General features: G+C 65.2%; 3 protein-coding genes across 22 annotated transcripts in view; 2 read left to right on the top strand and 1 right to left on the bottom strand.

Moving 5' to 3' along the window:
• LSP1 (lymphocyte specific protein 1) overlaps window positions 1-4,062 on the top strand; it is a 33,537-nt gene extending 29,475 nt beyond the window's left edge. For both annotated transcript variants that reach the window (XM_036315789.1, XM_036315788.1), the window contains 2 exons: window positions 109-211; window positions 3,618-4,062. In XM_036315789.1, the coding sequence (XP_036171682.1) occupies window positions 109-198 (90 nt within the window). In that variant the 3' untranslated portion in view covers window positions 199-211; window positions 3,618-4,062. The remainder of the gene's footprint in view (window positions 1-108; window positions 212-3,617) is intronic.
• TNNT3 (troponin T3, fast skeletal type) lies at window positions 109-24,926 on the top strand. Of its 19 annotated transcripts, none has more exons than XM_036315792.1 (18): window positions 109-211; window positions 10,782-10,813; window positions 10,940-10,953; window positions 11,379-11,396; window positions 12,436-12,453; window positions 12,597-12,617; window positions 13,460-13,480; window positions 13,706-13,720; window positions 16,539-16,557; window positions 19,433-19,478; window positions 20,488-20,604; window positions 20,696-20,773; window positions 21,096-21,209; window positions 21,335-21,444; window positions 21,617-21,707; window positions 22,683-22,723; window positions 23,331-23,371; window positions 24,625-24,926. In XM_036315792.1, the coding sequence occupies exons 2-18, from the start codon at window positions 10,797-10,799 to the stop codon at window positions 24,909-24,911; spliced, it is 1,068 nt and encodes a 355-aa protein (XP_036171685.1). In that variant the 5' UTR covers window positions 109-211; window positions 10,782-10,796; the 3' UTR covers window positions 24,912-24,926. The 19 variants fall into 19 exon arrangements, with proteins under 19 accessions (XP_036171685.1, XP_036171688.1, XP_036171691.1 ...); XM_036315791.1 differs by lacking the exon at window positions 109-211 and adding an exon at window positions 8,257-8,407; XM_036315795.1 differs by lacking the exon at window positions 12,597-12,617.
• On the bottom strand, window positions 1,015-6,613 carry LOC118659589 (proline-rich protein 33-like). Its single transcript, XM_036315787.1, has 2 exons — window positions 6,559-6,613; window positions 1,015-2,615 (listed from the first exon to the last, which is right to left on the bottom strand). Exon 2 carries the CDS (start codon window positions 2,604-2,606, stop codon window positions 1,155-1,157), a length of 1,452 nt encoding a protein of 483 aa, XP_036171680.1. The 5' UTR covers window positions 2,607-2,615; window positions 6,559-6,613; the 3' UTR covers window positions 1,015-1,154.
• Window positions 24,927-26,518: the final 1,592 nt, after the last annotated feature.

Below are 26,518 nucleotides of genomic sequence, written 5' to 3'. Positions count from 1 at the left end.
GAGAGCAACAAGGGACCATTCTTAGTGCATCTAGGAGGGCTTCCCGGAGGCAGCAGCATCTCCCTTCTGCCATGCTCACCATTTGCTCTCGGGCTCCTTCCCCAACAGAGCACCCCATCTGGGAAGAGATACAAGTTTGTGGCCACCGGACATGGGAAGTACGAGAAGGTGCTGATGGACGAGGGCTCGGCGCCCTAAGCCTTCCCTCTCGGTGAGTCCAGGGCAGCGGCCTTAGCGGTTGAGTCATGTATGAAGTGGGCTGTTCTGGGAACGTGGTGGCGTAGACAGGGCCTGCTGGTCCATGTCACAGGTAGCAAAGGTGCCTGTGAGGGCCAAATGCCCAGCCTCAGAACTGGCCAGAACCCAGACGCCTCTGGGTCGTCCACCCCACCCCGTCTTACATCAGACCCTGTGGCCTCGGGCCTGCTCGGCTGTTCTCCAACGGGGGGCTTCACACTCCCTCTTGGGAAGAGGCCATAAGATCCCAGTGAGGCTCCCTGGGCAGGTGAGGTGGCCTGGCCACTGCGAGGCTGGTGTTGCAGAAACTGATGGGATGATGAGACGGGGCCCAGCCACGACCTCCCTGGTGTCCACTGCCCTTCCCACCAGCGGCGCAGTCAGACAGGTGACCCGCTGCCATGGAGTGACACACTTTTATTGGTGGCCTGGGTCCCAGGGTCCACCCACGTACAGCACCCATGATGTCCTGGGGTGAGTGGGGCCTCCTCCCCCACCCACTCCCCTCCTGAGTCCTCTCCGGGGGCCGTGGCTAGAGGCCTCCCAAGTCCCTCTGTGTCCCTCTCCCATCCACCTCAGTGGGTCGCCCAACCTGTGGCCCTCCTCCCTCCCTCCCTGCCTCCCTGCCTCCCAGGAGACCAGGCAGGCACTAGGTGTGAGGTCAGCCTGCCCAACTCCTGCCTCATGTGGACTTGGGCCCTTTCCTTCCGACCTAAGCCCCCTGCCCCTCCACACATGGAAACCACCTCCTCCCGGCCCCCTGCTCCCAGCCTCGTCACTTCCCCATCCTCATGCCCCTGTCCCTCCTGACAGCCCCGCCGCCCCCGGGCCCTTCCCAGGTCCATGCAGCCTCTTCACTGGCTGTGGCCCCTCCTGTCCAGCATGGTCCTAGGCCTGGGGCCGCCCCAGCCGGCCATTCACCGGAGCCTCCAGCCGGCCGCGGTGCGGTTGAAGTTCTTGGGCGGGGGGCTCAGCTCCAGGACGGAGTGGATGGTGGGAGGGGGCCGGGCGGCCACCTCCTGCAGCTTCCGGGCGTTGAAGCGCGGTCGGCACAGAAAGGGCAGGCGGCCCAGGCCGGGCGGGGCGCACAGCCAATCCCCAGGCCCCGCCTGGCTGTTGTGGGACTCGGCCACTGACATGCGGTACAGAACCGCATCCCACAGCTTGGAGGCCCGGGAGGCGGGGGGCCGAGGCGCCGGGTCCACGGACGACTGAGGGGCCAAGTCCACGGGAGGTGGGAGGGCCGGGTCAGTGGGAGGCCGGGGGTCTGGGTCGGCGAGGGACTGGGGGGCTGGGTCGGCGGGGGCCGTCTTCTCCTGCTCCATCTGCTCGGGGCTCCGCTCCAGCCTCAGGAACGGGGCCTCCTCCACCTCCTCCATCAGCTGCTTCTTGAGGCGCGTCCACCCACTGAGCCGGGGCTTGGGCGCAACTTTGGGGACAGGGCAGGCGTGGGGGCCTGAGGTTGAGGCGGGCAACCAGGCCCCTTGAGGGCTGGATACCTGCTGGGGCTCTGCGGTGGGGCCAGCAGTGGGGGGCTCCTCCAGGTGCTCAGCCTCGGGGTCCACAGGGGCCGGCCTAGCAGGCGAGGGCCCCGGCGAGCGATAGGTAGGCGCTATGGGCACCACGACCCGGGTGCTGGCCTGTCTGGGCCCCGCAGCCAGGAAGCCAGGGGGTGGCCTGGGCACAGGGGCCGCCTCTGGCCAGGGCTTGGCCGCCTGGGCCCCAGTAGGAAGAGGGCGGATGTGGGCAACCGGGACCCGGGGCTGGGCTCCAGGAGGGCAAGGGGCTGTGTCTCGGTCCTGGCCGCCAGACCCCCCATCAGGTGCCATCGGGGGAGGCTCAGGGGCCCCGGCCCCCGGGGATGGCACCAGCTGGATGTGCACCCGGCTGATGTGGGTGTCCCCCACCGCGGGTGCTGAGACACGGGCAAAGCCGCTGGGTCCCCGGGCCGGGGCCGGGGTTGTGAGCAGGGGCCCCGGGGCCGTGAGGGGAGAGGTTCGGCTCCTGTGCAGGGGGAAGCTGAGGGCGAGCGTGGACTTCTGCAGGGGTGAGGGCACACGGCGGGTGACGGGGGCGTGGGGGGCGCGGGGCAGGGTGGCAGCCGTGCTTGGGGCCTGGGCGGGGTGTGGGGCTGTGGGCTCTTGGTCGTGGCTGGCCTCGCTCACGGGGGACAGGGAGGTGCGGAACGCCCCTGTGGGGGCCGAGGGCCCTCCCCCGGCCCCCTTTTTCCGGGCCGCCTTTCTCAGAAGCTTCTGCAGAACCAGGTTGTCCTTGCCGGGCTTCGGTAGCAGGGGCGGTGGGGGCGCAGGGGGCCCCTGGAGGCACAGGCCCACCGCTTCAGGGGGCGTCGAGGCAGCAGAGATGAGCATTGTGGCACTCTGGGTGGGGAGGGACAGCCGTCAGCCAGCCCTCCTCACCCCCGGTGCCCCCCCCCCCATGTCCGGAAGGACCACCGGGGCCCCGCTTCCTAGCCCTGGGCCCCCGCCAGGTGCGCTCTAGCACGCCTGTCTGCATCAGCAACTCTGTGGGCGGCTGTGCCGTCACTCGGCTTAGGAACGAGCCCACAGGGGCCCCGTCGCCGGTGGGTGATGAACGAGGGCTGGAGCACAGCTGGGGCCGGGAGACCCACCGGCCAGCGCCAAGTGGGGGGCACGTGCTGGGCCGGGCGCCCGTGAGGGCAGGAAGACACCCGCCCGCAAACGCGTGAGGGGCGCCCTGCCGTCGCCGGCCCGACCACAGGCGCGTCCGCTGCGAGCCAGCGGTGAGGGTGGCGGCCAGGGGCTCTGAGTGAGGGGCTGCATCATCAGAGGTCGAGGGGCCTAGAGGTGGGAGCAATTTTCGCTGAGCTATGCTAAACGGACCTTCCCGCAGACCTCCTGGCTGGGGTGGTCCCGGCCAAGCCGCCCGCCCTGGTTTCTGGGCGCCATGTGCTAGCAAGGACGTTGACAAATGGTGTCTGGGCCGAGCCAGAGGCCGCTGGTGTGGGGGAGGAGGGAGGCCTGGGGGCCGCTGGCTCCGCCAGGCAGGAAGGGATGGGCCCGGGGAGGGGTCTGCCGGGGGCTCAATCTGGGCTGCTGTCTGCCTCTGAGAGGCTGGGACCCCAGCAACCACAGGAACCCCAGATCTATGTCTGGGGGGCTGCCAGGCCAGCAGTGATGGGCAACATACTCTGGGCCTTGAGTCCCCAGTAAGGCCCAGGGCTCAAGCGCTCAGCCTCCGGGTAGCAGACCTCCAAGGGGAGGCAGAGACTGGAGTAGGGGCTGCCCTTGGTGGGAGGGGTTGTGGATAGGCCAGGGTGGCCACCAGAGTGGGGCTGGAGGCTGGGTGGGGCAGGGTGCCCCTTGGGACTGCAGCCTAACACCCCCTCGCCTGTGTTTCAGCTGTCCTGAGCCGGGTGCAGGCTGGGGGCTCCCTCCACACTCCCCACCCATTCTCCCGGGGAGTCCAGCCAGATGCCCACCCAGCCCTGCCGAAGAAGCCGCTTCCCATTGCCTGCCTGGCTGCCCACACCCCTCCAACACCTGCCACTGCCACCACCTCTGTCCCTGGACCTCCGGCCTCTCTCCCCTCTGCTCCCTGACCCACCGGCTCTGCCTCTCACAGCCCGGGAGGAATGGGATTCTCACTGGTGCGTGGCTAAGGGGACCATCCCCAGAGGCCACACACCCACGAGGCAGGGGTGTCCTGTGCAGAGAGCACACCAGCCAGGGGACATCCCCGTCAGGAGCCACCGATGCCTGTGCAGGACACTCCGGCCCTGCGTCCCTCCCTGCCTCCTGCTTGCAGCCCCTTCATTTGTGCAATAAAGCTCTTTCTGTCCCCACACGCTGGCCCTTCGCTGCTCACTAACTGGGGGGAGGGACACGGGAGCAGGGCTGGCCGGGGGCAAGGGCCACCCCCGACATGGTGGTGGGACGCAGGCCTCTAGCCTCTGGATTCAGACACCCGGTCCCGTCCCGTGGCTTCTGGGATTAGACCCTTGGATCTGAGGTGTGTGGTGGCCTAAATCCCAGCACACATGATGGGTGGGGGACAGCCCCCCTCTTCCAGAGTGTCTGTGATGTCTCCCCCTTGACTGGCCTGAGAGAAACTTCATAGCACCCAAAACAGTGTGCCCCTCCGGTCTGTGCACCCCCTGAGGACAAGACCTGGTTTGGGGTCATGCCCCATCCTAGTACCCAGGAGTTGCTCAGTGAAGGTTTGATGGATGGACAGATGTCTGAATGAGGGATGATGGATGGATGGACAGACAGACCTGTGGGTGGGTGGGTGGATGGATGGATGGGTGGATGAATGGGTGAATGGATGGGTGGACAGGTGGATTGATGGATGGATGCACAGACAGTGGGATGGATACATGCATGAAGAGATGGGTGAATGGGTGGGCAGATGACGGGTGGGTGAAGGGATGGATGATGGGTGGATGGATGGGTGGATGATGGGTGGATGAATAGATGGATGGATGGATGGATATATGGATGGACAGATGGATGATGGATGGATGCACAGACAGATGGATGGATACGTGTGTGAAGAGATGGATGAATGGGTGGGCAGATGATGGGTGGATGAATGGACGGATGAATGGATGGGCCTGTAGAGGAATGAGAGGTAGATGGGCAGGAAATGGCTGTGTGAAAAGTAAATGGGAGAAGAATTGGTCAGATAAAGACATGCTACCCAGACTGGATGGATGGCTGGGTGGGTGGTAGATACATGGGTGGAAAGATGGATATAGATGGATGGATGATGAAAAAGAAGAAGAGAGGGAGATAGACAGTGGTCATGAGAATGGATGTATAAAAATAAGTGGGTGGGTGGGTGAGTGAGTGGACATGTGTGAAGTGGGAGGCAGGGTGGGGTCCGCCCTGCTCCCCCTCCTCTCACTGGGCCTGCACTTGGCCTCACTTTGGGCCCTGCGCCCTCCGTGTCCGGGGAGCCCCCTGCTGAGCTGGCAGGACCTTGGCCTGGACCCTGGGTGTCTGGGTTGGCTCTGCTCAGAGCCTCCGTTGCTGAAGTCTTCATGGTCAAAATCTGCCAGCCTCCCAAGACAGAGTAAACATGTCGGCGCAGAAGTGTTACACTCAAAAAAGTCCTGGCACCTTTTCGCACTCTGGCCCACCTCTGAGGCCGTGTCTGGGGACACGGTGTTCTCTCCCTTCCCGCAGCTGGATGGGGCCTGAGCTGAGGATAGCGGGCAGGCAGCACAGGTCTACACCTGGGTAGTGTCCCGGGACCAGGTGGACCACCTAAGGGGAGAGAGGCAGGTGGGGTGGACAGTGCCAGGGAGGCAACCAGCCACACCGCCCTGACCCTCTCAGCCCATCGGGGTTGTCCACACCTGGCCCAGTCTGAGTATTGCTGATGCCCACTGCTGGAGTGTCTCAGGACCAGGGGGTCAGAACCTGTCCACCACTGAGGCCAAGAGGTTCAGAGGGATCACTGCCCAAGGGGTAGCTGGCTGTCCATCCATCCATCCACCCATCCACCCACCCACTCATCCATCCATCTATTCATCTATCCATCCACCCATCCATCCACCCACTCATCCATCCACCCCCTCATCTATCCATCCATCCATCCATCCATTCATCATCCACCCATCTATCCATCCATCTATCCATCCACCCATCTATCCTTCCATCTATCCATCTATCCATCCATCCATCCATCCATCCATCCATCATCCATCCATCCACCTATCTGTCTGTGCATCCATCCATCATCCATCCAGAGTGAGGCCCCACCATCCGTTCTCTTACCTGAGAGGCCTCATCCCACCCCCCTGCTCCGGGCACCAGGGCCCACGCGTGGGAGGAAGAGGAGCCTGATCTGTAGATTACCCAGGCACCCGGGCATGTGGGGCAGCAGCTGCATGGGGATGGGGAAGTGCCATGTCAGCAGCTTGCACCTGGGCTTGGTAGAGCCGGAGCCCAAGGCCTGGCAGATGGAGCCCAGCTGGCACCCAGGTCAGTTCAGGGCTCTCGGGCCACAGTACCCCCAACCACGCACACTGAGGGCCAGGCCAAGATCTAGGGACCCCTATACTCCCCAAGGTCACTCCAAGGACAGCTGGCACCAAGACACTTGGGAGCCGCCCCTCCCCGGCTCTGCTCAGCACCCCCACACCATCCCCGGGAGGAGGCCCTGCAGTCAGCCCTCACACTCTTCCTGGAGTGAAGACCAGTTGCCACCACAACCCGGGCCGGGCCACCCCTTCCCTCACCTCAGTGCCCTTCCAGCTCCCCTGAGGCCCTGCCCTGCCTTGCCCCCTCTTCGCCCACCCCAGCCCAGCCAGGCCCGGGGACGAGTGTGGATTACCTGTTGGAGGCCCTCTGAGTCCCGCCGCCTGGCCAGCAGTGCCTGCTGGTGTGTCCGGCCGTACCATGGGCCTGGCGCCTGAGGGGAGGTCACTGATGCCCAAAATAAAACCTGCCCCATCCCTCTGACCTCAGCGCCCGCGCTCTGGCTCAGCCCGCTCACGGAGAGCACCTGCCAGGGGCCACGCCGCTGCGTGGGCAGCCACCCTCCTCTGCTGGCCGAGCGGGGCCACTGCAGGTGCAGCCCTTGGGAGCCCCCCGGGCCCAGCATGGGGCAGGGGCAGCGGGCAGCTCCCTGGGTGCACGGGGCTTCCCAGGCCATGCTCCAGCAGGGCCTACAGACAGCCAGCTGCCCCAGACGCTATCCTGTGCGTGTCCCTGCCTCGGTGCTTGGGGAGGTCCTAGGGCTGTTGGCAGAGTGAGAGGAGCCCATCGGAGGAGGGAAGCACCCCCCACCTCAGGGGCGACAGCAGGGGGCGGCTCAAGGCTTACAGAGCCCACTGGGCAGAGTGGGTGCAAAGTGGCCGAGGGTCAGGGCTGCATGGGGCCCAACAAACCCTTGCCCACCAAGAACCTGGACCGGTGCAGGGGAGAGTGTCGGGCCAGAGGGGCCCAGAGTTCCACCCAGGAGGGTAGGGACGTCTCCCACAGCTCCAGCCTCTGGGGCTCCCCACTGCCGGCCCTCGGGGAGGTGGGCAGGGAGGGCCTCCACCTGCCTCCTCTGGCTAGGGACCACGAGTACATCCCTGCCTCCCTAGGGTCCCTGGCCTTATCTCCAACTTTCAGGGGTCGGGTGGGTGCAGCAAAAGCCTTCCGAGGGCCTCTGAGGCCCGGGGTGGGCACAGAGTGGGGCAGGGCCAGGCATGCCAGCTCCCAGGCAGGCCCCCCTGCCACCCCTGCCGCCAAGGTCTAGAGTGCAGCCGCCTCATCTGTCTCCCTGAGCCGGGGTCTGGAAGGAGGTGCCAGGCTGCTCTCACCCACTCCATGCCTTGGTCTCCTTAATTTGAGGGGCAGGGCCAAGGGGACCTGTGGCCTCACTGTGCCCTAAGAATGTGCCCGCTGTCGGAGCGAGATGTGTGCTGGCTGGACGGTGCTACCTGGAGTCCTGAAAAGAAAGGGGGGACCCATGGGCACGAGGCCAAGCCCACTGTGAGGGGCACACCAAGCCGGGCCGGGAGCTCTGGGCTGACGGCAGAGGGGTGGCCCCTGGCCTGGGGACGGGGGGTGCCAGGCCCAGCAGTCGCTTGTCCCTCTCACCTGGGTACTCCCCACACCTCAGTGGCCTGTGCCCAGAGGACCAGGTCAGGCCTGGCTGTGGCCTGCCTGCAAGGGGTCCTCGTTGAGGATTTGGGGTCCTCCACTCCACGGGGGTCTCCAAGCCCTGGCCACTTCCTCTGAGGGGCCTGTAGGTGGGCTGGGGCACTGTGTCATGTGCACCCCACTGTCACCAGGAACAGAGGGGCACCTGGGCTGGGGACCCCTCACCTGGCTGGTCCAAGGAGAACGCTTGTGTGTCCCCGTGGCCACCCAATCCCTTCCTTCGTCCTCCTCAACCGCTAAGAATGTGCCTGCTGTCGGGGCATAAAAATAGAAGCTGACACCTCCTGGGGGCGGAGGGCCCTTCTCCTCAGCAGACTCGCCCCGTCCTCACCTCCTTGGGCCTCCTCCTGGGCTATTCCTATACTTGGTAAGGGACCCGCGTGGGCACGGCCCCGGCCACCCAGCCTTGGCCAATGGGCTGCTGGGAAAGATCAAATGTCACTATAACATAAGGGTGTGGGGCCGAGAGGGCAGCGCCCGAACCGGTCCTGTCCACAGGGAGCTGCAGCCCTTTCTCCAGACTCAGCCAGGTGGGTACAGCCCAGGAGTCTCAATTCTAAGTGTAGCGGCCGGGAGAACCACAGGGGCACACTGGGATGCCACCAGGCAGTGGAGGCCCGAGGAGGAAGGGAACCTTCTGGAAGGTCCTGGGTGAGAGGAGGGTCCTCAGGCTGGAGCTGGAGAGAGCTGAGGGATCGGAGACAAAGTGGCCAAGACGGGCGCCTCCTGGGGCCCTGGGCTCCCAGTGGCCGTGGCTCTAATGCCGCCATTTGTACAGACGACACCCAGGCAGGGTGTCTAGGCCACCAGGAGTGGCCGCCGGGCAGGGTGGCTGGGACCCAGGCAGCCAAGGACAGGAGCGGACAGGGCCGGCAGGGGGGGTGCTTGGGGACGTGGTCAGGGCCCATGGCAGTGAGTGGCAGGGCCTCCTGTGTCCCCCCTCCCCGGCCCCCCCAGCTACGTCTTGTCACCCGGGAAGGAGGGTGTGTGTCTCCCAAGGAATGCTGACCTCAGAGGCTGTTTCCACCCTCACCCTCGAGGGCAGGACCGCAAGGCCAGCTGGCCTCCTCCTTGGCTGTGGACATGCCATCCCCTGCCCCGAGCACCCTCCTCGGCTCCTCCTTGATGGAAAGGTGGGGAGCGGCACGGGGCCGTCGGTGGGGTGCCCTTGCCACTTCACGAGGTGGAGGAGCAGGAGCCCGAAAGACTCAGTTTCCCCACGTGGAGAGTGGGCCTTACTGCCTCCGACACCCCGGAACCCCGAGGAGCTCTGGAGCCCTCCCCGGTGCCCCTGAGGCTCCCCCCAGAAGGACAGAGGAACTCAGGCGGCCTGGGAGACCTACAGGGACACAGAGCAGGGCCGGCCTGGCCAAGACCCAAGCGGGCAGCTGCCCCGCAAGCCCCCCTCCCACCATCTTGTGTTTCTGGGCAGAGGCGTCTTGGCTGACCCCGGTGCCTATTTCTAGACACCTCAGCTGCCACCGGCTCCTTAAAAATAACCCACGTCTGGGCTGGGGCTGTGCCCCCCCCTTCTGAAGGAGGCTGACAGGTGTTGGGTGCTGCCAGGGCGAGAGGTGGGCACGGCAGGGCCAGGCCCCGGCTCCTCCTGACCCTCCTGAGAGTGGCCCCAGGGTCCAGGCTGGTGCGGGGGGTGGGGGGGCTCAGGAGCCGTGAGACCCCCCTCCCACCGAGGACGTGGCCGGAGGCTGGAACTGGGGGAGCAGCGGATTCCAGGAAGAGAGTTGGGGATGGGAAGGGCCTCCGCTGCCTGGAGGCTCTCGGAGCGGCTGCTTAATGATGCATGGCGCTGAAATTGCTCTGGGAAAAGCAACATTCTTGACCCAGCTTTGCAGAGCTGCTCCCACCTTAGCAATGCGACGTGCATGCATTTTTCGATGATGAACGCGTGTTTTTCTTATACAAAGCTCCCCCGGGGGGGCCATAACTATTGTCTTCAAGTGAGCTGTAATGGGCTGTCAGGCGCTGGGCTGTCTCAAACCCCAGGCCGGCAATCTCCTGCAGCTGCTCCAGCGTTCCCAGGCCCTGGCCGCCCCGGGCGTGAGCGGTGGCCAGCTCACCGGAAAACGGTCCTCGAGCACGCTGGCCCGGCGCCGGCCGCACCTGGACACGTGCAGCCCGGACGCAGAGCGTCCCCGCAGACATTGACAAACTCAAGAGCCTGCACAGGGCCTGGGAAAGCGGGCGGGAGAGCCGGGGGGCGAGCGGGGGGCGGGGGGAGCTGGCAGGATGGGGCCGACCACTCAGTCCAGCAACATGTGTGTCTGTGTATGTGGGGACACATAGGGAAATGGCCCCCATCTGTTCCCCTGAGCTCAGGGCGCAGGCGGCTGCCTGGTGGGATGAGGGAGAGACAAAGGACAGATTGGGCACCTTGTGATTCGGGAAGAGGGACCCGCAGGAGGCTGTGGGCACACGGGGGACCTCAGGGCGCGCGTGGGATAACGTGGGTCCTTGCAGGAACCCATGGGTCAGAGAAGGGAGCTGGGGGCTCACGCCAGGAACAGGGGCTCAGTGGGGACGGTGGGTGGGAGGGCCAAGGAGCCCCCACCTCGCCCCAAAGGCAAGACCACCCAGAGCAGCCTGGACGGGCAGGACCCGCTTGGGTGGGGTGGACCGCACAACCTCCCAACATCCCAGCAACCCTGGGAGTCCCAGCTCCAGGCTGGAGCCAGGGTAGGAAGACGGGGTGGTAGGTCTCAGCCTGGGGCCTTGGAGGAAGCAAGAGGCCTCAGGAGGCAGCCCCCAGGGTGGGAGTGGGCCTGCCCGAGGCCAGAGCTGCGGCCCTTGACCCTGCCCGCAGATGCCCCTCACACCCCCAGCCCCTCCCTACTTGAACCCCTCTGGACCGAGGCAGTCCTAACTCTGGCCTTGGTCTCCCCGCAGAAACAGCCCGCCACCATGTCGGACGAGGAAGTGTGAGTAGTGGTCAGAGAGCCCCCCCCCCCGGCCTGCCTGGGGACCCCCAGGCCCTGACTATGTTGGTGAGACCCCCCCCTGAGCTGAGCGAAAGCCCTCACGCTCTGCCCGTCTCTCTCCCACAGTGAACAGGTGGAGGGTAAGTGTCCTGCTGCTTCCTCCCTGCGCGACCCCTGGGGACATGCGTGTCTCGAGGCGGGGCTCCCCTGGGGACCCCTGCCTGCAAGCCCCAGATTGGCCTCGTTCCGTGGGCCCTAGATCACCCCCCTGCCTGCACCGAGGACTCCTCCTTCTGAACGGTGACATCCTCGAGATGTGGGCCCTTCCGAACCCAGCCTGCACCCCACCCAGCCTGCACCCCAAGGCAGTCGGGCAGCCCGGCCCCAGGGAGCTCTGCAGGTCCCACCACTCTCCGCCATGCCCCCCAGTGGGACAGAGATGCCCAGGCTCCCGGGTCCCCCCGAAAGCCACTGTCACCCCCAGAGCCGCCTCCTCCTCTGGGGCCCGGCCAGCCCCGGGGTCGCCCCGCTAACAGGCTCCTGTCCTTTCTTCTCCCCATTGCAGAGCAGTACGAGGAGGAAGGTGAGTGCGTAGCCTCCCCCTGAACGCGACCTCTCATCCGCTCCATCCGCTCCATCGGCCTGAGGACCCTCGGGCCCCTTGGAGCCCAACAATTAGCCATCCTCCTTCCTCACCATTAATTCCCATTTGCGGTCACAGCTGACTTCCCATCTCTTTAACTGATTAATAGACGCACACGCATTAATCATTCATTAATCCTTCGCCCTCATCGCGCCTGGCTGTGTGCAGTTAGCTGGGACTCGGCCATTAACACCCTCACCTTCGTTAATATTCAGGGTCTGCATCGCAGGCCCGGCCCTCTGTGCCTCCGTCTCCAGCTCGCTCTGGCTCAGCGCCCCCTTCCCCCACCCCATGCCGTGGGTAACCTTCGGGGCATCCTCTGGAGCCCCCTCCCTCGCCCGCCCGGCCTCTGCCTCCGTGGGAACCTCCAGGCCCTGCCTGGGCGCGCACCTGGGAACCGTGCGGGGAGGCGGTTCTCAGGCTCAGAGGGGAGGCCGCGGAAGCCTGGCACCCGCAGGGCCCTGGGAACGCTCGCCTTCGTGCACCCTCACCAGCAGGGCTCTCCCGGGAGGCCTTCCGCATGCTCTGTTTTGAAAATATTTTGAAAACACTTGGCTCCCCTAACAACGCGAGGGAACACAGTTCTCTTTCTGCTGAAAGTAGAGACTTTCGGAGCGGGAAACGTGGGCCCGGGGAGCCGATCCTTAACGGGGTCCCCTTCGGGCACACCCAGAGGCCGCCCGCCACGCGGCCTCCTCCTGGGTCGGCGTTCTCTCGTAACACGCGGGTCTCGTCCCCTGTCCTCACCTCTGGGACCCGCAGAGCAAGACGTAGCCAGACCCTCGGGGCGCAGGCCCTGGGAGGGCAGAGGGACTCGGGGTCCCCCAGAACCGAGAGGAGGTGGCCCTGCAGAGCAGGCTGAGGCCAGGTCTCTGAGCCCCTGTCCGTGCGCCTCCTTTCCCCGCCAGCCCCGTTCGCCGCTAATGACTGTCCTTGCCCCTCTCTCCCTCTCTCCCGCTGCCCCCGCTGCCCGGCTCAGAGGAGGCCCAGGAGGAAGGTGAGTCCACAGGTCCAGGGCCTGGTTCACACCCTCCCCGCAGCCCACCTTCCCCGGGCCCGGTCCACAGTGACCCCCCCCCGGAGGCTGCCGTGTGCCCCTGGCCTAACGCTCTCCTCTCTCCTCCGCCCGCCCGCCCTCAGCCGCAGAAGTCCAGGAGGAAGGTATGAGCGCACAGGACTTCTGGTCCCCATGGGGGGCCCTGGCCTGGCTGGAGCCCACGTGAGGGTGGGGGGCCAGGGCCCAGACACAGCGAGGCACCAGCCGGCCAAGGGGCCCCACATGTGGCCCCCACATAACACACTAACCACTCCCCACGCTGGACCAGATTGGGGGGACCCTGAGGACTGGGCATTCCCCTGGGAGGGTTACTGGGCGAGGGGGCTGCTGGACCAGATGTGAGACGAGGCCTGGCCTCTTCATCCCTGAAAAGAGCCTGAGGTGGGTGACAGTGAGGCCACGCGACCTCTGACCCCTCGTCTGGGTCAGGGCCCCCGGCCAGATCTGGGTGAGCAGAGGGCCATGGAGGCACCGCCCCTGCAGCTGGCCACGCCTCAGAGTGAGGGCTGAGCTCCCGCCCGTGCATCGGCCCCTGGCCGCCCCTGCACCCTGCCCAGGAGGCCCTGTCCATCCCGGCTCCTGGTGCCACCGCAGTGCAACCCCAAGGTGGCCTCTGGGCCCCGCATGGACGTCCTCCCAGGGGCTTGAGCACTGGCTGGAGCCTCAGTGCCCGTCCCCATGGCCAGAGCATTGGAGTCAGGACAAAAGCGAGAGCCGGGGGCCAAAGCTTCCCCTTGAGTCTGGGTTTCCCCGTGTGCGAGGCAGGGGTAGGATTGGGTGCCCGGCCGGGGTCAGCACTGACCGTGTCCTGCTCGCCTCCTGCATGCCACCCCTCGGCCGCGGCCACTGACCCTCTCGTGTGGTGACGGGCTATCCATTAACCGCGGACCCTTCCTCCTTTGACCTCTGACCCGCGGTCTTGCCTCTTGTTCCGCGCCCTCCTTAGCCCCTGAAGCTCATGAACCAGGTATGTGCCGTGACTTCAGTCCCGTGTGGGTGCGTGTGCACACGTGGCCATGTGTGGGTGGAACAGGAGCCTGGCTCCGAAGGAACAAGAGGCCTTGTAACCTACTCACAGCGTGTTCTGACCCCTGCCCCTGCCTGTCCCTGCCCCCGCCCGCCTCTGCCCCCAGTCACAGCCATTCTCTCCCCTCTCTCCCCACATGCGCTGCGTCCGTCTGTCCATCCACAGAGGAGGTCCAGGAAGGTATGCTGTCCCCGTCCCAGGCTGAGCCGCTCCCTGCTCCCTGCTCCCTCCTCCCTCCCTCCCTCGTTGCCTGCCTGTGTGACTCTCACCCCATTCCTCTGGGCTGGGACCCAGTGGGGACAGGTTAGGCCTGCAGTGCTGGCTCAGGTGGGGCTCATGGTGGGGTACAGCCTTCTTGCCCCCCATCCCAGCAGGAAGCGTACAGGGGTGTGGTGAGGCCCTTCCCAGGCCGCCAGCAGGAAGTTGGGGGTGGCCCTTCTGGAGGCCAAGCCTAGGGTAGGGTCTTTGGAGGATGGTGCTGGGGTCCACTTAGACCCCCTGGATCCTCCAGGGTGGGGTGGAGAAGAGCAGGGTGGCCTACACCCTGCCCCAGACAGCAAACCGAAGAGGGGATGTGAGGCGGGGGGGGGGGGGGGGGGCGTGTGAGTGAAGCCTCACGTGGGGCTGCAGCCCTAGTGGGCACAGCAGCACCAGAGCAGCCGGCCCTTTGCATGCAAATAGGCAAGTGTGAGTTCCCAGGGACCCACCGTCGCTGGCGTCAGAGCCCGATGTGCCCAGTGTGAGGAGCCCCCTGGGGTGAGGGTTCCAGCCAGGGGCCCAGGCGGCCTTCTCCTCAGCTCCCTCGCTCACATGGCGCCTCGGGGAACCCCAAGCATGACCCCCAGATGGTCTTCCCTTCCCTGGACTCAGAGAGGCCCCCGTGAGACAAAGGGGCCTGTGTGGTGGGAGAGCAGGCAGAGGTGCCAGGAACCAGGCTTGTAGGGGCTGCGGGTCCCCAGAACCAGCCCCGCCGCAGACAGACAGAGATGACAGGCAGGGGACGGGACGCCAGGCCCCTGCTGCCCACTGCCCATGGCTTTGCAGCATGGCCACTGCCCCCCAGCTCTTGGCCTGGCCCTGCCCTTGCAGACTCTGGCCCTGCCAGCCGCTCCCCCAGCCGGACACCCACAGATGCCCAGCCCCTCAGCAACCCTCCTTCTGCCCCTCCACCAGCTTCCGGCTCGCAAAGCGCACCCAGCACTGGCTCAGGCTCATGGTTCACCGGCCCCAGGCGCTGGGTGAGGGGGACGCTGGGCCCCCTGCAAAGGGCTGTTTGCTGGTTCCTAAGCAACCATGGCGACCCCTGGGCTGGGGGCACGCGAGGGGCAACCTGCCGAGGGCACCCCAGACCAGACCCCCACCCACTTCCAGGGGGCCTGCTGGCTGCAGCCAAGGGCAGAGGAAGGAGCTGGGGGTCCGAGCTGGCTTCTCACCAGGGCTGCCGGGCCCTCCCTAGGCTGTGGGTGCGGAGGGTCAAAGGAAGCAGCCCCTTGCGAGGGCAACCCGGTCAGGCCGGCAGCTCAGATCTGCAGGCCCCGGCACAGCGGAGGCAGAGAGAGGAGGAAGGAGAGGCCCCTCAGGTCAGGGGCAGGCTCCCTGGCGAGGCAGCACACCCCACCCCCCACCGGAGGGACAGGCCTGGGCTCCGTGGCCCCGGGCACGTGGTGGATGCTCCAGCTTGGTGGGTTTAGCCCTTGCACAGGCCCGAGCACCAGCGGGCTTCACTCAGCTGATGGCTCTGGACCCACTGGGCTTCAACCCAGCAAAACCTAGAAGCCGGGCCCCAGAGCCGCCCCCCAGAACCAAGGGTACCATGTGGGGAGGTGCTCGGTCTCCCAAGGTGCCCCCCAACCAGCGGCCGGCACCCATGGCCGCCCAGGGTCGCCTCTCACTTCAGGCCCCAGGGCGGAGGGTGTCTCCCAGGCCCCCTGGCCCGCAGCATGGCCACATCCGCTCCCATCCCAGACAGCCTCCTCTGGCCCCAGCTGAAGGCACTATGGGGTCCAGGCGCTGCCCGGGTCCTGCCTCCCCGTCCCTGCCGTGTCCTCGCCCCGTCCCTGCCCATGTCCTCGCCCCGTCCCTGCCGTGTCCTCGCCCCGTCCCTGTCCGTGTCCTCGCCCCGTCCCTGCCGTGTCCTCGCCCCGACCCTGCCGTGTCCTCGCCCCGTCCCTGCCGTGTCCTCGCCCCGTCCCTGCCGTGTCCTCGCCCCGTCCCTGCCGTGTCCTCGCCCCGTCCCTGCCGTGTCCTCGCCGCCGTGTCCTCGCCCCGTCCCTGCCGTGTCCTCGCCCCGTCCCTGCCGTGTCCTCGCCCCGCACCCTTGCTGGCTTCTCTCTTGCATGTGCGCTTTGCCCAGAAGACGCCGCGGAGGAGGAGCGGGAGGACGAGGAAGGTAAGGACCTCGGTGCCGCGATGGTGCCCGGAGAGGGGAGGACGCGCTTGCCCGCTGGCCGCCTGCGCTCCGTCTCGCCAGCTCTCCATCCCTCTCCCTCCAAGGACAGGCTGGGCTGGGGCCTCACGGGCGGGCGCTGTCCCCTCGAAGCAGGCACAGGGGGGCGGGGAGGTGGTCCTGGGGACCAGCCAGCAGGCAGGAGCTGGGGCAAGGGGTGCTCTCTCCTCTCCCCTCTTCCCCGCGTCGCCCTCCATCAGACCCTCTCCTTCCTCATCCAGCTCCCATCCCCTCCTGCCTCTGGTCTTCCCTGACCCCCTTCCCCCACCCTCCCCCCAAGTGCTTCTTGCTTCTGCTTCCCCTTCTCCCTTTCACCCCTTCTCCCTCTTTGTGTCCTGGTCCCCCGTGAACTCCCCTCCCCAGAACCCACAGGGATTTCTTCAGACCCAGAGTGGGGACAAGCTCTCTTCCTCTGGTGGTTGGTGGAGTGGGTGCGGGGCTCAGCTGCAGAGCAGGAGCCGGGGGACCCCAGGGCCTGCAGGCAGGAGGGGACCCCCGTCTCACGTGGTCTCTCTCCCCTCTCCCCATGCTGGCTGGTGCGGTGGTGACCAGAGGAGAAGCCAAGACCCAAGTGAGTGTGGGGTCCAGGCCAGGCTGGACGCCGGGGTGGGGGGCGCGGGCTGGGGTGGGAGGCTGGAGCCGGGTGGGAGGAAGCCGAGTGTGCAGGCTGGTTGGGGACCAGGTCACCCAGGAAACCGCCACCCCCAGGGCTGGGGCCCGGGTGCCCCCAGGGAAGATGCTGCATTTGGCTCCGTGGGGGATGCGTTGGCACCAAACCCTGAGGGAAAGTGGCCTCTCCGTGGCTCCTGGACCTGCCGTGGAACATTCTAGCTGTCCTGTGCCGGCTTTCTGAGAACGGGGTGGTTTGGGCAGTCGGTGCCTCCCCCACAGTCGGGGACCAGACTACCTGGACGCTTTGTCCCCAGGGACAGGCGGACAGACTCAGGTCCAGGGGGGTGGGCTCAGCCCTGGTCTTTCAGTGCAGGCCAGGAGGGCTTACTGCGGGGGGAGGTGGGGGCAGCCCAAGGAAGGAAGGGGGACCGGGAGTTGGGGGAGAAGAAGCATCGAGAGGGGGGGTCATGGCCCTCCATGTACCCTCTCTGGGCCCCCCTCACATCTCCCTTGTGTTGTGGGGTCTCCCAGGGCCTGAGACAGGAAAGAGGCACAAAAGTGGGGTGCCCGGGAGGAGGGTCTCGTCCCTGAAACCCACTTGGGAGCCATGACGAGCCCAGACCAGGCTCCGTGACCTCCCGCTGCCCCGGGGCCTGTGAGCCCCTCCGGCTGGAGGCAGGGCCCCCGGCAGGGAGGGTCCTTCCCGCCTTTATCGCATTTGTGAGATTTCAGGGATGTTTTTTTAATCCGAGTGTTCTGACTTCTCCGGCGATAAGCACGTCAGCCACAGCCCGGGGTACGTGACTGCACGTCCGCGCCTGTGTGCTCGGTGGGGCTGGAATGCGGGGCCTCCGCGCCCGCCCGCTGCGCGGGCTCTGCCGGGGGCGCCCGGCGCCCAGGGCCAGCCCTTCCCCGTCCCTGCCACGTTATTTGTCAGCAATTTTAAGTAAAGCTGCCGGATCACAAGATATTTTCTAGTTTTAAAAAAATGTTTGTGTTTTCATTATGAAAATAAAACACCTCATTAAAGAAAATTTGGAAAATACATAAAAGTCCACTGAAGAAGAAGAAGAAGAAAAAAAAAGTCCATCTATAACTCCCACCCAGCCAGCCAGACTGCGGGAAAGGGGAGAGAAATAAAAAGGCTTATTTCTTCCTACTCTTTCCATGCATTGGGCTCGGAAAAAAAGATTTAAACCCGGAGCTGTTTTTCAAACCCTGGGCTGTCTATAGAACCTTGAGTTCTGCTTTTTTAAAAAATGTAGCACCATTCATAAGTATTTTTCCATGTTTTTACATAGTCTTCTTAAATATTTTGAATGGCCACATAATATTCCATCAATCGGACAAACCATAATTTTCCTAACCATTCCTCCAGCGCAGGACGTGCCGGCTGCGCCCAATATTTTACTATCATAAATAACGCTGGGTGGAAAGCATTTTCTGTCTTTCTGGTTATTTCCCTAGGCCCCATTCCCAGAACTGGAATTAATGGGTCAAAGAGTATGAACGCTCTTAAGGCTTTTGACATCCCTGCCAAATGGCTTTCCGCGCGGGGCTTGCCAGCGCGGTCTCCGACGTGGACGTGAGCAGGGCCTGCGCCCCACACCGCTGCGCCCAGGGAGCGCTGATGGATGAGAAGGGGCCTCTCAGGGCTGCTTTCCCTGCATTCCTTTGATTACTGCAGGCAAAGCTCCCCTCTGTTTGTTAAACTGGTTCTCTTTCTTCCTTTGGAGAATTGGTGGCTTACGGCCTCTGCCCATTTATCTAGCGCAGGCAGCTCTCTGTTTTCTTAATCATCCGTTTGCATAAGGATATAAGTCTTCTCTGTATTTGCTGAAAATATTTTTCTAGTCTGGGTTGGGTTTTCTTTTCCCCCCTCTCCCATTTCTGCCTTTTTTCACATACATAAGTTTTTCATTTGCGTGGAGTCATCTGGCCACCTTTCCCTCAGCGGGACCTTCTGAGCTCAGAAAACCCTTTCCCGGTCCAGCAGTTTGATCGATATTCAGTTCCACTTTCTTCAACGGCTTGTTTTAAAAAATTGTTGTTGTCGTTTTAACTCTTTGCTCCATCTGGAATGCATTGGAGGAGGGGGAGGGGAGGCTTACGGCCGCCGGATTGGGGGGCGGAGGGCTCGCTTCTTCTTCAAACTGCTCTCTGCCCAGCCCCCTCCCTCCGGGTCCCCAGAAAGAAAGATGAAAGTGGGGCCACAGAAAGGCAAAGGTCACGGAGACTCGTGACCCCCACGGCGCCTGCAGTGACCACCCTGCCTCTGGCCTGACCTCCTGGCATTGGTTTATTTGTTTGAGGAAGAAACCAAGGGTGTCCCCCTGGACAGACAGGGGTGGCAAAGCCCTTGAGATGGACAGGAGTTGGCCACCCAGAGGGACACTAAGAGGCTGAAACCTTTTCCAGGGGGTCGAGCCACCCCGGGGACAGTGGGTTATACATCTGTTAAGACAAAGGTCAGGGCCCGGCCGGCAAGGCTCTGTTGGTTGAGGGTCATCTCCTGGACCAAAAGGTCACTGTTTGGATTCCCTGTCGGGGCACAGGCCCGGGTTGCAGGCCTGATCCCCAGTGGGGGACGTGCAGGAGGCAGCCGATCGATGTTTCTCTCCATCCATGTTTCTATCTCTCTCCCTCTTCCTTCCTCTCTCTCTAAAATCAATAAAAACATATTTTAAAAACTTTTTTTAAAAAAAGGACAGAGGTCATGCAATGTGCCCTCAGCCAGGTGGCAGGGTGAGAGGGTGGGAGGGCCAGCCTGGGGCCAGGCCAGCTCTCCTGGGAGGCCCCCACTTGTCCCTCTCATGAGCCTCTCTCTTTTCCAGACTCACGGCTCCTAAGATCCCGGAAGGGGAGAAAGTAGACTTCGATGTAAGTTTGTGGAACCTGGATCAACACGTCTCCATCCCCAACCCCAGGCCACAGGCCTGACAAGGTCATTTCTCAGTTATCCAACCAGGGCTTCCTGACCCCAGGCTGGCCCTCCCTTTCATTCATTCCTGGGCCAGAGGGAACGTCTCCCTTCATGACATCTCTCTCCCCTGCTCTCCATTTGTCCTTCTGCCCACCACCCACCCACTCAGCTAGTCACCAATACATGTACTCACCTACCCATCTATCCACCTACCTACCCATCCACCATCCATCCATCCACCCGTCCATCCATCCATCCATCCACCCATCCATCCACCATCCATCCACCCATCCATCCACCATCCATCCACCCATCCATCCGTCCACCCATCCATCCACCATCCATCTACCCATCCATCCATCCATCCACCCATCCATCCATCCATCCGTCCACCCATCCATTCACCCATCCATTCACCCATCCACCATCCATCCATCTATCCACCATCTATCCACCCATCCACCATCAATCATCTATCCATCTATCCACCACCCATCCACCACTCATCAACCCATCCATCCATCCATCCACCCATCCATCTATCCATCCACCCATCCACCCATCCATTCATCCATCCATCCATACATCCATACATCCATCCACCATTCACCCATCCACCATCTACCATCCATCCATCCACCATCCATATGTCCCTCCAACAAATTATCTTGCTCACCAGTTTCTTCTCTGCCTGGCTCATGCTGGACATCTCAGAATGGGGACAGGGCCTTGTCAGAACTAGTTCATCCCAGGGGTCCTGATGACTTCACAGCTGTGCAGGGCCCGGACTTATCCACGGGTGGGTGTGTAGGGGGGGTCCCGTTCCTACCCTGTGACTCGGGGATCCCTTGCTGCGTTCAGCTTTCGTGGTGGCTGGAGGAGTCAGGGCTGCTCTGCTGGAGCACAGGGGGGCCGGGCATGACGGAGGTGCGAGGAGGGTGGGGCTGACAGCTGCTTCGCCCACAGGACATCCAGAAGAAGCGGCAGAACAAAGATCTCATGGAGCTGCAGGCCCTCATTGACAGCCACTTCGAGGCCCGCAAGAAGGAGGAAGAAGAGCTGATCGCGCTGAAGGAGAGAATCGTGCGTGGGCAGTCCGGGAGGAGGCGGGCGGCGGTCACTTTCCGAGGGGCCAGGGTCAGCGGGCTGGGCTGACCCACTCCTCCGGCTGCAGGAGAAGCGCCGTGCGGAGAGGGCCGAGCAGCAGAGGATCCGCGCCGAGAAGGAGAGGGAGCGCCAGAACAGGCTGGCGGTGAGGCCTGGACCCTTCTTGTCCCCCCAACCACAGGCCCAAGGGCACGCCAGGGCCCCTGCTCCTTCTGCTGCTGAGGGTCCCCAGCCTTAGCCAGTGACCAGAGCCCTGCAGCACCCTTGGGAGAGGGCAGGCCCTGCCCGCGACCAGGAGCTTCTAGAGAGGGCGGGCCTGGGAGGCCCGGGTGCCTGCGGGGAAGGGCAGGGCGGGCCTGGGGGGCCTGGGGGCCTGCGGGGAAGGGCAGGGCGGGCCTGGGGGGCCTGGGGGCCTGCGGGGAAGGGCACCTGGCCCGGCCCTGAGTCGTGGGACGGGGTCTCTGCAGGAGGAGAAGGCCCGCAGGGAGGAGGAGGACGCCAAGAGGAGAGCTGAGGACGACCTGAAGAAGAAGAAGGCCCTGTCCTCCATGGGTGCCAACTATAGCAGCTACCTGGCCAAGGTGGGCGCACGGAGCCGGGTGGCCTGGCTGCCGCACCCCGGCCTCCGGATCCCTGGCCTCCGGCCCCGGGGCTGAGCCGCGCAGCGTCCCCCCTCCTGAGTCCGGCCCCTCGCGTGTCCCCACAGGCTGACCAGAAGCGAGGCAAGAAGCAGACCGCCCGGGAGATGAAGAAGAAGGTGCTGGCCGAGAGACGCAAGCCGCTCAACATCGACCACCTCAGCGAGGACAAGCTGAGGTGAGAGGCCGCGCCCAGGCGGTGGTGGGGGGGGGGGGGGGCCTTCTCTGAACCCACCGCCTGTGTGTCTCGTCGGGTCGCTGGGGCGGCTCTCGGTGAGGCCGGCGGAGGACCGAGGGTGGCCAGGGCCCTGCCTGCCGGGGCTTAGCTGCCCGACTTGGCCGCTTCCCAGGGACAAAGCGAAGGAGCTATGGGACACCCTGTACCAACTGGAGACGGACAAGTACGACTTTTCGGAGAAGCTGAAGCGCCAGAAATACGACGTGAGTGCAGGCACCTGGGCCGTCCAGGGCTCTCCCGCCAGCCGAGCGCCCACGTCCCCACGGGCAGGCCCCACGCGCGGACCCTGAGCCACGCGCCTGCTTGAGGGCGGCCCCGGGGGCGGCGGGCAGAGGCCTCAGGCCAGTTTCTGAATCACGAGGTCCCCTGGCTCTGGGGTGTCCTCCACACAAGGCCTTCTCTGCCAACCCGAGTCCCAGCCACCCGACCCCCAAATCTGCTTCCTCAGAGCCCCTGGGGACCCCGCCCAGAGCAGGCAGGGTGCCTGCGCCCCACCCTGCAGCTGGGGCCCGGGGCTGGGACTGTGCTCCCTGGAGGGCGGCCCCTTGAGTCTCCTGCGAGGGGCTCGCCGTCCCTGTGCCGACCCCGGCCCTGGCCCTAGTTGGCGTGGACCCGGGAAGGGTGCCGGTGCCGCTGGCTCACCTGCTGTTCGCAGACCCAGCCGCATCCAGCCTCACCAGCAGGCCTAGTACCTGCCCCTCGCTCTCCCCGGGCCCCTGGGGAGACCGGTCCAGGCTGCCATCTCCACCAGCCACTGGCCGGAGGGTGTTGAGGGCCGGAACCACAACTGGGCAAATCCTGGCTCCTTATCAGGAGCGCTGAGCCCTGGGCAAGTCACTGGTCCTTCGGGCCCTGGTTTCCTCGCCTCCAACAACAGAAGGATCACCCTACCCTTCCTGCCCCCCCACCCCACCCCCAGAGCACACACTCCTGCAGGCCAGCAGGGCCGGGCCCAGGGCAGTGCGGCCCTCTCTCCACGCTCCCCAGCGGGCTGCCTGCAGGAACGGGCTTCACGCTCCCAGAGCCAGACCAGCCCCTCCCTCTGACGTGCCGGGCACGGCCCTGGAGGGTCCCGGGGCGGGAAGAGGCACGGGGGTCCTGGCCCGGGCCAGCCCAGGGCATGGCGGGGCCTAGGCCTCAGCCACCCACCCAGCCCGTAACCGTCTTGGTCTTTCCAGATCATGACTGCCCGGGCCAGAGTGGAGATGCTGGCCAAGTTGTAAGTAGCCGGCCGCCCAGGCCCAGGCTCGTGGTATGTGGTGCACGGCGAGCCTCTCGCATGGCAAAACCTGGGTCAGAGAGGATGTTGGCAGCAGCGGGCATGGAGGTGACGGAGGCCTCCCCTCTCCTGCCCTGGCCTCTCCCTCTGCCTGCACCCTGCTCCCGGGCGAACCTGCCCTCTTTGTGGGCAGATGGGGACAGGCCTTGCCCTCCCCTCCGGGCAGTCAGGAGGAGGGAGCCACTGGGTCAGGGAGCGGAGGGCGGCTCTGAGCTCGGCGGCCACCAGAGGCGGCGGCTCCGTCTGCAAGCCTCCCTCCCGCCATGCCCGTGGCCCACATCCTGCCGAGGCAGGAAGGTAAGTGCCAGCTCCGGAGCTGCTGTGTGGCACGGCCCGGGTCTCAGTGTGCCAGCGACAGTAAGTCAGAGCCCCAGGGCCATGGCACGGCCGGCGTCCTCCGGCCACAGGCACAGTAAGGGAGCGCGGCCCGTGGGGCACTGAGGCCGCCGGGGCCGCCGGAGAGGCCTGCGGTGCGGGCGGGCGTGCGGCCCGTGCCCGCGTGGCCCCGTCCAGACTCGCCACGGTAAGTCGTCCGTGTTGTTCACAGATCACCAACCTCAGGAGCCGCATCGACCAGGCCCAGAAGCAGTGAGTAGCCTGCCGACGCCTTGCTCTGCACGGGCACACAACCCACGGGCACGGCTGCCCACCCCCCGGGGCCTGGCGAGTCAAGCCAGTCCCAGGGGCAGCCGGCCCTCAGCAGAGCAGGGACACGACCAACTGGCCGCTCGAGCTAGCATGTGGGGCCCACGCCCTGGACCCCAGCCTCCTGTGCACACGGCCCCAGCCCAGGAGGACAGCATGGGGGAGGCCAGCGGCGAGCCTGGCAAGGCAGCCTGGGCTCCTGGACATCCAAGCAGTGTGTCCCTTCCAGGTGGCCTGGGACAGGAATGAGGAGGCCTGGGCCTTGTCACCAGGCCCTCTATGACCCTGGTTCCTCAGGACAGTGAGCCTCTGTCTGTAAGATTGGCCCCTAAGGTCCAGGGGACCCATGGCCACACTGCTGGGAAGCCCAGAGAGCCAGTGCCCACCCGGGGCCCAGGGGCCGCGGCTCTGGGCTCTGGATCCTGAGCAGCCACACTCCAGGGAGGGCAGGCGGCTTGGAGGTGGAGAGTTTAAGGGTGTTTTCTGCCCCCTTGCTGCTCCTTGGGATGGGCCTCCCTCCCTAGCTCTGTCGTGTGGGGCAGGGGCTGATGCAGGCCCCCGAGAGTGGGCCACTCAGCAAGGTGTGCGTGTCTGTGTGTGCAGGTACATGTGTGTGTGCATGTGCATGGTGTATATGCGGGGACATGCATGTAGGAGCTCCCAGGCTGCTTCCCGCAGGACATGGCAACGAGGGCGCGGCCTCTCCAGGCCAAGTAACTGAGACTCTGAAGCGAGACAGAGGCCTCCCAGGCCCTGAGTCCATAGCCCAGACCTGTCCATCAGCTGCCCCAGAAGCCAGGACGCAGGCAGCTTGTTCTTTCGAGAGCAAAGTCGCTGGGGAGCCCGCCACCCTCTGCAGAGAGCTCCGGGCGGGCCGGGGTCGGCCCCAAGTCAGGACCCTGGGGCATAGAGGGAGTTGGGGGCGGGGGTCCCAGTGCTGTGCCAGCCCCTCTCCTAACACTCTAACCGCCTCGGCACGAAGCCGCCCAGGCCTGGCCCGGCCGGCACAGGTGAGTCGCTGCTTGGATGGCGCCAGGAATGTGTGCTGGGGGCTTCGGGCCGAGCCAGGCCCTCGCCCTGGCAGCAGCCTGGATGGCAGAGCTGTGAGGGCCGGGGGCCGGCCGGACAATGGGGAAGGGGTTCGGCCAGGGCCCCGGACACCCTGACGCTCAAGCCAACTCGCTTCCCCTTTACAGCAGCAAGAAGGCCGGGGCCACGGCCAAGGGCAAGGTCGGCGGGCGCTGGAAGTAGAGCAGCCAGAGAGGCCCCCCGAGGCAGAGACCACGCGCCAGGGCAGCCCCCGTGGTGGCGTCTGGCCCCCAGGCCTGGGGGCGGGGGGCTGGCTCCCGAGCACCCCCCACGTCCCTGTCCTCGCGGCCCCCCTCCCCTGGGGTCTGTGAATAAAGCTGTCAGACTCCCCTCCACCAGGTGTGTGCTGGCTTGTGGGGAGGCACTGGGGGTGAGGATGGGGCAGAAGCACTGAGGGCCCAGGAGACGCTGGGTGCTCTCCCAGGGGTCAGCCCCAGAGGCCACGGGGCTGTGGCCACACTCTGCCGCGGGCGCGGGGCCGGGGAGCCCCGGCTCTGCCAGCAGCTTCCACCCCGGGAGCTCCTTCGTTCTGCCCTTGGACGCCCCTCACATGCTCAGTGGGTCTGTGGGCCCCACAGGAAGCTCCTGGGCCCTGGGTCAGCTCTGAGGCCAGTTTGGGGGGCTCTGAGGCAGTTTGGGGGGCTCTGAGGTGGTTTGGGGGCACTGAGGCTGGTTTGGGAGCTCTGAGGCCAGTTTTGTGGGCTCTGAGGTGGTTTGGGGGGCTCTGAGGCGGTTTGGGGGGCTTTGAGGTGGTTTGGGGGCACTGAGGCTGGTTTGGGGGACGCTGAGGATGGTTTGGGGGGCTCTGAGGCGGTTTGGGGGGCTTTGAGGCGGTTTGGGGGCACTGAGGCTGGTTTGGGGGCTCTGAGGCAGTTTGGGGGCTCTGAGGCCAGTTTGGGGGGCTCTGAGGCGGTTTGGGGGCTCTGAAGCCAGATTGGGGGGCTCTGAGGTGGTTTGGGGGCACTGAGGCCAGTTTTGGGGATTCTGAGGTGGTTTGGGGGCACTGAGGCCAGTTTTGGGGATTCTGAGGTGGTTTGGGGGCACTGAGGCCAGTTTTGGGGATTCTGAGGTGGTTTGGGGTACTCTGAGGTGGTTTGGGGGCTCTGAGGCCAGTTTGGGGGGCTCTAAGGCAGTTTGGGGGGCTCTGAGGCCGGTTTGGGGGCTCGGAGGCCGGTTTAGAGCAGCTCTATACCGGTTTGGGGCGGCTGTGCTGGCCGTTGGAGGGGTTCTGGGAGGAGGAGCCCGGCACACAGTGGGAGACTTTACAGAAGTGCGGGGGCTGAGGGAGCTGGGGGCCGGGCGGGGGGCGCAGCCGGAGGAAAGCAGCGGAAAGGCGCGTTTCGGGGAGGGCGGCCGGCAGACAGGCGGCTCTTTCTGTCATAAGAGAACACGGCGCGCTGTGTGATAAATTTGAAAGCCCTGACCCCACGGAATTATGGGAACATAAATCAGAGAACTCGGATCAAGACGCACAGCCTCGCACAGCCAGGCACTCCCGGAACGGCCTCAGGAAGGCCCTGTGCGCGGGGGCGGGGGCCAGGACCCCACCACCAAGGCGCGCCCCAGAGAGCACGGGCGCACGCGGAGCGCCCCAACACAGGCCCCTCCCCACACGCCTCCTGCGTGCGGACGCCCCCACACAACTCACAGCCGTCGGCACACTCAGACCCCGTCCCCACCGGCCCCTCCCCACACGGGGCTACGTGCCGCGGTGCAAACGCACGACGTGACCGGCACGCGCGCGGTCGCAGCGAGGGAGACACACGGCGCTGTGATCCGTGCCAGGCCCCCGGCCTGTGCCACCACCAGGCCGTGCGCCCCGGCTTGTGTGACAAGGCAATTGAGCAGCACCGTGCTGACAGCAGGCAGACGCTGCCCCCGGGGCACAGCGGCACCCAGGAGCGGAGGCGGCTGGCCAGGGCTCCGCGGGCTCAGGGTGATGTGAGCTTCATGGGGAAGGGCAGAACCATGGGGGAGCGACAGCTGGGAGCAGAGGGGGGC

The sequence above is a fragment of the Myotis myotis genome, unplaced genomic scaffold (assembly GCF_014108235.1).
Source record: "Myotis myotis isolate mMyoMyo1 unplaced genomic scaffold, mMyoMyo1.p scaffold_m19_p_61, whole genome shotgun sequence".
Classification (NCBI taxonomy): domain Eukaryota; kingdom Metazoa; phylum Chordata; class Mammalia; order Chiroptera; family Vespertilionidae; genus Myotis; species Myotis myotis.
This window is presented reverse-complemented; position numbering and strand designations above follow the sequence as displayed.